Source organism: Prunus mume, linkage group LG4, assembly GCF_029339155.1.
Source record: "Prunus mume cultivar Tortuosa linkage group LG4, ASM2933915v1, whole genome shotgun sequence".
NCBI lineage: Eukaryota > Viridiplantae > Streptophyta > Magnoliopsida > Rosales > Rosaceae > Prunus > Prunus mume.
The window spans coordinates 19,031,039-19,039,443 of NC_142701.1; the positions used below are offsets into that span (position 1 = coordinate 19,031,039).

At 41.2% G+C, this 8,405-nt stretch overlaps 2 protein-coding genes across 2 annotated transcripts; one reads left to right on the top strand and one right to left on the bottom strand.

The window, feature by feature from the left end:
* The first annotated feature begins 1,522 nt into the window (after window positions 1–1,522).
* On the top strand, window positions 1,523–3,466 carry LOC103329992 (tubulin alpha chain-like). Its single transcript, XM_008232532.2, has 4 exons — window positions 1,523–1,778; window positions 1,875–2,109; window positions 2,216–2,586; window positions 2,670–3,466. The coding sequence occupies exons 1-4, from the start codon at window positions 1,686–1,688 to the stop codon at window positions 3,321–3,323; spliced, it is 1,353 nt and encodes a 450-aa protein (XP_008230754.1). The 5' UTR covers window positions 1,523–1,685; the 3' UTR covers window positions 3,324–3,466.
* A 2,283-nt stretch (window positions 3,467–5,749) lies between these two features.
* On the bottom strand, window positions 5,750–7,958 carry LOC103329994 (Ribosomal protein S4). The gene is made up of 3 exons (XM_008232534.2): window positions 7,808–7,958; window positions 6,724–7,105; window positions 5,750–6,140 (listed from the first exon to the last, which is right to left on the bottom strand). The coding sequence occupies exons 1-3, from the start codon at window positions 7,833–7,835 to the stop codon at window positions 5,954–5,956; spliced, it is 597 nt and encodes a 198-aa protein (XP_008230756.1). The 5' UTR covers window positions 7,836–7,958; the 3' UTR covers window positions 5,750–5,953.
* Window positions 7,959–8,405: the final 447 nt, after the last annotated feature.

Genomic DNA, 8,405 nt, shown 5'->3' on the forward strand with positions numbered 1-8,405 from the left:
AAATCATGGGAAAAAAAAGTGAAGTGGTCCATTAAGCCAGTCTTCCTGCCTGCACAGCCAAAATCTCATCTGCTCTGCACCCACACTCTGGGGACGCTTAACTTTCACAATCTTACTTATTCTGACTCTATTTGTTCAACTGCGAATAATGATTCAAACACAAAATAAAAATTAGGCAATTTTTAGAGATAAGGACTGGTCAAGACTCATGAGATTGACAACTCAATCCAACAATCCAAACTCTATCCGTTTGGAAGTTTTGGTATGGAAAAATGCACTATCCCTCTACTTTCTTCTTGGGGGAAATAGAAAATCAAATAAATGCAGTGGACCAAATAGAGTTATTAACCAAACCAAGATGGAAACGGTATTCACGTTGAAATCCGTAATCGAATACCCGAACGATTAAGAATTAGATTGATTTCCAGGGTAATTGATATTGTCTTTAATTCATGATTTTCCTCATACCGAGTAAGTAAACATGTCATCAGTCTTCTACTTTAGGCACCCATTATTTCGATTGTGGTATATTTTCCAAGTATTGTATTTGTAGTTGTACACTCACAGCTGGAAACAGAAGAACACAGGCATGGGCTCAAAAACTTTCTGTAAAGTTTGTGAGCATGGTTTATGCTCCAGGATGTCTGTAAAGTACATATACAAACTGTTAGGGAGTAAACAAAGCATGTGCATCATAGCTCTTAATGGACCCAATAACGAAAAAGAGAATGAATCAATGGCATCCAATAATGTTACTTACTTTTCACAAAGTCTTAATGATTATTAGTTGTGGTGGTGATGAATGGTCATTAGGCCGCAAAGTAAATACAGGCTAAGCCTAGGAGGAAGGGCTATACATTACACTACATTTTTTTAAATTTCCATGTTCTTAATGATGCTCTCTGTCATGTGTATCTCAGTTGAAGCCCATTTCAGTCTTCGGTTTTTAAGGGGAGAGAATCCAAGAAAAAGCAAGCTACAATTAGCCTAGTGAGGATGAAATCTCATGCTATGGGATTTGGGTTGCATTCTTTAAAATATTAAAGTTTAAAATGTGCAAATTATCAACCAAATTACACTATAAATGCCGATTTCTTAAATTTATTGGCTTAGTGATGTAATCGAAAGATCACGAGGTCTTAGGTTCGAGTATTGGTACCGATCGGATCAACATATTACCCGAAATTGTACAGTATAAACTAGATGGAACCTGAACTGGTTTTGGTTTCAAATCCATCATAAGCTGAGCCCATTTTTGGTGTCCATATTCGGCTCCGATATAAAATGGGCAAAAGGGCCAGTCCAAAACCCAAATATACCAAGAGACTTGATATTGAAAGTTGAATGCTTTAATAGGTAAGCCCAAGTCCAATAGAGCTAGTTGATCCTGGCGCTTCAGAATTCAAATTTCAAATTCAAACCCAACTGACGAGAACGAACGGTCACATGTAGCTGGAACCCACCACTCTGGTTTTTTTTTTTTTTTTCTTTTCGAAATTTGAAAAACACCCGAATTCCTTGGCATTATATATTCTCAACCCACTTTCCCTTTCGCATTTCAAATTCTCAAAATTCAAACTCCCTCTCATTCTCTGCAACACTTGCTCTGTTCAGCCCAGACGTCTTTGTATACGTCTTAGGGTCCTTCCTTTTCTCACAAACAAGAAACCAAAACCAGAGCGAAAATGAGAGAGTGCATTTCAATCCACATTGGTCAGGCTGGGATCCAAGTGGGTAACGCCTGCTGGGAGCTATACTGCCTTGAACACGGCATTCAGGTCCGTCTTTTTTTTCTCATTTCAACCTCCCTTGCTTTTCTGGGTTTGTTCAATTCCTTGTCTTAATTAAATTTTGGGGCTTCTTTTTGTTTGCAGCCTGATGGCCAAATGCCAAGTGACAAAACTGTGGGCGGCGGAGACGATGCCTTCAACACTTTCTTCAGTGAAACCGGGGCCGGAAAGCACGTTCCCCGCGCCGTGTTCCTTGACCTTGAGCCCACCGTCATTGATGAGGTGAGGACCGGAACTTACCGTCAACTGTTCCACCCAGAGCAACTCATCAGTGGCAAAGAAGACGCTGCGAACAACTTCGCCAGAGGCCACTACACAAGTAACAATCTTCAACCAAATCCCAGTTTCAATTTTTCAATTTCAATCCTTCTAAATTAATGTATGAAAATTTGACAAATTATGGTGCCAATTTGTCATCTGAACAGTTGGGAAGGAGATTGTGGATCTCTGCCTTGACCGAATCAGGAAGCTTGCAGATAACTGTACTGGGCTTCAAGGGTTTCTGGTGTTTCACGCTGTTGGAGGCGGGACTGGGTCTGGTCTTGGTTCTCTGCTCTTGGAAAGGCTCTCTGTTGATTATGGCAAAAAATCAAAGCTTGGGTTCACAGTTTACCCATCTCCTCAGGTCTCAACCTCTGTTGTTGAGCCTTACAACAGCGTCTTGTCCACTCACTCCCTCTTGGAGCACACTGATGTGGCTGTCCTTCTCGACAACGAAGCCATCTACGATATCTGCCGTAGATCGCTTGACATTGAGAGACCCACTTACACCAACCTCAACAGGCTTGTTTCTCAGGTATCAAAACTGAAAGTGTTTGATATTTTTTATTATGAGTTTTTTGCAAATGAGATTGGGGAATTTGGGTTTTGTTGGTGCAGGTTATTTCCTCACTCACTGCTTCTCTGCGTTTTGATGGGGCTCTCAATGTGGATGTGACAGAGTTCCAGACCAATTTGGTTCCCTACCCAAGAATCCATTTCATGCTCTCCTCTTATGCACCGGTCATCTCAGCCGAGAAGGCCTACCACGAGCAACTCTCTGTGGCGGAAATCACCAACAGCGCCTTCGAGCCGGCTTCTATGATGGCGAAATGTGACCCAAGACACGGGAAATACATGGCCTGCTGCTTGATGTACAGAGGAGATGTGGTTCCAAAGGATGTGAATGCTGCTGTGGCCACAATCAAGACCAAGAGGACCATCCAGTTTGTGGACTGGTGCCCAACTGGGTTCAAGTGTGGCATCAACTACCAGCCTCCTACTGTTGTTCCTGGTGGAGACTTGGCCAAGGTGCAGAGAGCCGTGTGCATGATTTCCAACTCTACCAGTGTGGCTGAGGTGTTTTCGAGGATAGATCACAAGTTCGATTTGATGTACGCGAAGCGGGCGTTTGTGCATTGGTATGTTGGGGAGGGAATGGAGGAAGGGGAGTTTTCGGAGGCCAGGGAGGACTTGGCTGCTCTTGAGAAGGATTATGAGGAAGTTGGGCTTGAGTCTGCTGAAGGTGAAGACGATGAAAATGACGAGTATTAGAATTAGATAGTTAATTTTCTTTTTATCTTCAAAGCTGTTGTTGGGTTTTGCTTGCCAATGGACTTATTGGTCTGTTGCAACTTTTACAATCAGCTAGCCTGTATGATTTGAATTTAGGTTTAATTGATGGATGATTTCTTTTATTTGCCATGTTTGCAAGCATTTTGGAGTGAGTTTGTCTGTTTGTTTCCCGGGAAAGGGGCGACATGATTTTCTCACATCATCATCATCTCATGTATTTTGTTAACTGTACAGCAACGTTTGTAGATCAAACGACTACACTTAACCCTACCAGAAAACACACACAACAAAAAAAAAAAAAAACCACAAACAGAAGTCAAGAAAGATGGAACTCAATTCTCCGAACTCTTCTTCCTTCGTCTTCTTGGGATTTCCATCTTCATTGCTGCTGGGTCTCTGCTTCTTCCTAAAGAGCAACAAGAAAGCCCATTGAGATATAAACTGAGAAATAAAACGTTTGCTTAAAGCCCATTAAGGTCCAAATAAAAATCTGGGCTAAGCCTATATCTTTGACAGCCCAACGATCAAAATCATCACCCATTCAAAAACTTCAGCGAGGTGGAAAGTTCCAGTTAAAATTCTCTTTCAAAAGGAGGAAGGAAGAAAAGAGGTGATTCAACTTTCGCGCGAATATTAGAGACAAATGGAGGGAAAGAGAATATAGAAAAGAAAGTCAAAGAAATTGAGATATAAACAGAAAAGTTTGAAAAGGTCGTTTGGATGCTGAGAAAGTACAAGGAAAAAACAAGGACGATTGGAGGAATTTCTTGGACTCAAAACAAGTTGGAAATTCTTAAGCTCACATCCAAGTTTCATCTATAAAAAAAAACTCCAACCGTCCTTTGATCAGATGGAAAAGGTCCTTTGAATCATGTATTTTCAAAATCAAAATCCCAATACGATTAATAATTCAAGAACAATTTTCTTTCATTTACAAGAAAAACGAAATCATCAAGAATTCTCCGTAACAAAATAAAGTAATCAATCATTCTCTCGAAAGAAGGAGAATACCTGAAAAATATGGAGAGTTTTTAGTGGAAAGCGTTGACGGAGTTCTTGAGGGGCGAGCAAGGCAAGATGGGCCGGGCGAAGAGCACAACGTCCATGCCGGAAGCCACGGCATGAGCAACCTTATGATGATTATCTTTGGCGCCGAAACTGGTACTCTCGCCGAGATGCGCGTCCTCCTCCCTAATTCTCAAGATCTGGCTATGCACGCAGCCCGCCCTCTTCGCCCTCCGCCTCCATCGCCCAACCGACCTCGGCGACTCCATCTCCTCCGACGATCCCGCGCTGTCCTGCTCCATCTCCTCCTGCTCCGTACACGCCTTGGGCTTCGACACGAAAAGCAAGCTCCGGTGAACCTCCTCCGTCATCTCCCGATGGTCGTCGTTCTCCTTCTGGTTTGAGCGCAGTGTCATCATGTTTGATTTTGGTTTGAGCAATACGGCGTGGTTTGGGCAGTGGCGAGAGCTCTGGTTGGGGATCTGAGTTTTTATTGCGAGCAGGGACTGGTTACGTGAAGGAGGGAAACTTATGAGGGGGCGACACGTGTAAAGAATGGTGGAGAGAAATGAGGGTATCACATGGTTAGTATAAACTCCGACTTGGAGACAGCTCTAACGGCCTCTTTCAGAGTGGTCATCATCTGTATGAGGAGGACGAGGCTGTTCCCGTTTTGTAAGGAAACCGATTAGGAAACTTGGTTTCCCTTGCCCTTCACTGGGTGCTTGCCACGTCACTAGAACTAGGGTGATTAATCACTAAATTTAATTAAGTCCGGAGGGTAATTTGTACAAACGATATTGGATATGTCGCTGTCCTCAATCAGGATCTGATTTAGCATTAGTAGTTGTTGTTCTTGTATTCTTGTTCTGATTGCGTTAAGTGGTGTCCATGTGGCACTTGGTTTATTTATAGCCAAGTGTTAGGCTTGGTTGGGGATTTCTGGGACAAGTGGCATGGAATTTGAAGAGGGTTGAGTCAAATTTAAAAGCTTCTACGTCTAGAATCTGCATGGCCACTAGGATTTTAAAGCTCCTCTTTTCTTTTCATGTCGTCTAAAAGGAAGAGCAACCTGATCGACCGAGACATTCCACATCAGTGATCTGTAGAAATCTTTAATATAATATTTAAAGACAAAACGTGGTGAAGATGAGTTGCCCTTGTAATTTGCACTAGGAGGACCAGATTAGATAGCAGACACGTGGTCTGTAGCCTTGCCCAAGTCGATTTTCTGGTGACAACCGTGATCCTATTTGATTTTAAAAGGTTGCACGAGCCAGAAAGAGACAGCTCCAAAATTACAAGGCGAGCACCAACATGAAGGTGCCAATAATTGAGATGGAAATTTTTAAGCCCAAAAAAAAGGGAAGATCACGACATTAGATGAAAACCAACAGGACTTAAAAATCTCTCAAGTTACCACCACAAAATTCATTACTAAGGTATTAAAAGCAAAACATTTTGAGTTCTAGGCGCAAGAAAACAACAGGAAACGTTTACCAGCATCCACTACAATACAGACGGTGAAGTCAGTAAAAGAAACTAACGATGAAATAAAGGGCGCATAAAATAAAAACACAATCTAAGTTGAGGCCTCATCCACTTCACTCTTCATCTTCTTCGTCTCCATCACCACCACCTGCAGCCTTCTTGGCAGCTGCCTTCTGGTTCCTTCTCTTCACTCTTCCGGGGCGCCCACCTCCGAGGGGACTTGTGATTGAGAAGTCAATGTGCTTCTGGGAGTCAACCCTCACCATGAAAGATGGGATGTTGACAACCTGTCTTCCAACCCTGGAAATGAAACAAGTGAATTAAACAACGAACACCACCAGCTTCTACATTAAACTTGTTACACAGAATACATCACTAATCACAAAGTAGGTTCAACAAACAAGAACGTAGTCATTGAACATGTCCCAACAACAGCAGACAAAGTCAACCCAAATAATCACACCGATAATTAACATAGATAAGTGTTAAAAAAAAACATCAATCTACAAGCTACTCAAGATAGTGTGGTTGGTAAGACACGGTCCTCAATTAGCATCATGCAGCAAACATCCAACAGTTTGAACGCATGTCAGATTGGAAATCGCAACAACAGTTTATTCTCCCACGATCTATTCAAATGTACTATTCTATTTCGAAAAGTACATGTGATCAATACAATGCACTCCTAAACCGATAGAAGAATAATTGTTAGTCATTCATAACACATTACGGAATCATTAGGAACCCAAAAAACAGGTCATTCAGTACACAGTCAGTCACTTTATCAGCCCAGTTAACAGCTGCTTCTATATATAGAGAACAAAACCAGAAACACACAAAATGAGAAGATTACAAAAGCTTTCCAGGAAAATGAGGTTTATACCTGATGTGCCTTTGCCTTATAAGCACCCTAGCGTGGTGGATGGACTTAGCCATACCAGTCTTGAACACGAGGGTTTGAAGCCGACGCTCCAAAAAGTTCTCCACAGTCAATGCCAAAACATAATCGAGCTTGTTTTGGGTCTCTTCCAGAAGCCCATACCTGTTCATCCTGCGAAGAAGAGCCTCACCCTCAAAGATACGACGAGGACTCTTCTCATCCAGAGTAAGAAGTTCCCTAGCAGCATTTCTGATACGGCTCAAAGCATACTGAACCCTCCACAACTCCCTCTTGCATCGAAGCCCATATTCTCCAACAAGCTTCAACTCAGCATCCAGACGCTCCTTCTCATAAGGACGTCGTGGCTTCTTGAAAGTCTTCCCGTCTGAAATCACCCATTATAATATAAACACTTTCTTAGACACAATATCATTCATTAATCACAAATATTGGCAAGAACAATATCCTAATTTGAAACATTCTTTAGGTTTCTCATTATCACTCATGAATAATAATTATTGGCAAGAACAAAATCATAATCTGCAACTTTCTTTTTTATACTCAAACATATACCGATTCTCAGATTACAGGAAACAACACGGAAATGGATTATCATTAGGAAGATTAACAAACAAATTTCACCCAAATACATTTCATCATTAAAGACAATATATTTTTAAGCACCCACCTAAGACATTTCATATACACTGATTTTACGCCTTTTACTCTTCCAACAGACAAAGCTTCACAGTCAGTAGTCGATAACAAAACTGTGAATCAGATCTAGCATAAATAACTAAAACACAATTTATTTAAGAGGCTCAAGAAGCTTGAGAAGCTGCAACGAATTGAAATATACTCTTTTGGTCGAAAGCAAAAGTTTAATGGTGATGTTTAAACAATGGGAAACTCAACTGGGCAAAATCAAAAGGCACCGATCAAAACAGTTTCCGATTGCAATAACAAAATGAATCGACTCAAATTCCTTCGCAGAGAAAGTAATCAAATTACAAACACAGCTAAACATCTCGTTCAAAACCCTAATTGGTCCATACATATGAGATGCAGAGAGAAGTGAGAGCCTTACAGTTGCGGTAGAAGCTAACGTGCACCATGGCTGGTTAGCCTTAGGTCAGATCCAGAAAAGATCGTAGAGAGAAAGAGAGCTGCCGAGCAGTGATACGAGAGGGCGAAACAAATGGGACAATGTTTTGCTTTATATGCAAACCCTAAAATGGCTAAACCCTAGTCACACGGCCGAAATGACAAGTTTGCCACTCTGTCTAAGCTGGGCTTCGATGTGAAGGCGCTTGTCTTTGATTGGACTTTGCCCATTTCAGTCATAACCAATTAATGTTGGGCCGCCTGCCCCTTCTGGACTTCGGGTCCAACAGAGTCGAGCAACGTCCAGCCACCTACAAGAATATTTAATCATTGTGAATAATTTAAAAAAAAAAAGGTTTGTAAATACTAATTCTTACAAATTTATAAATAAAAAAATTTGTTTGATTTGTGATTTAGTTTTGGGTATTAATTATATTTTTCTTGCCAAGATAATTGGAAAGTTTTCATTTGTAGGGATGCATATATAAGGGTGGTGAAATGCTACTATCTCATCTATATACTACCATTAAAATATTATTGATATAGTTTTTTTTTTTATTGATATAGTTGTTGAGCTATGG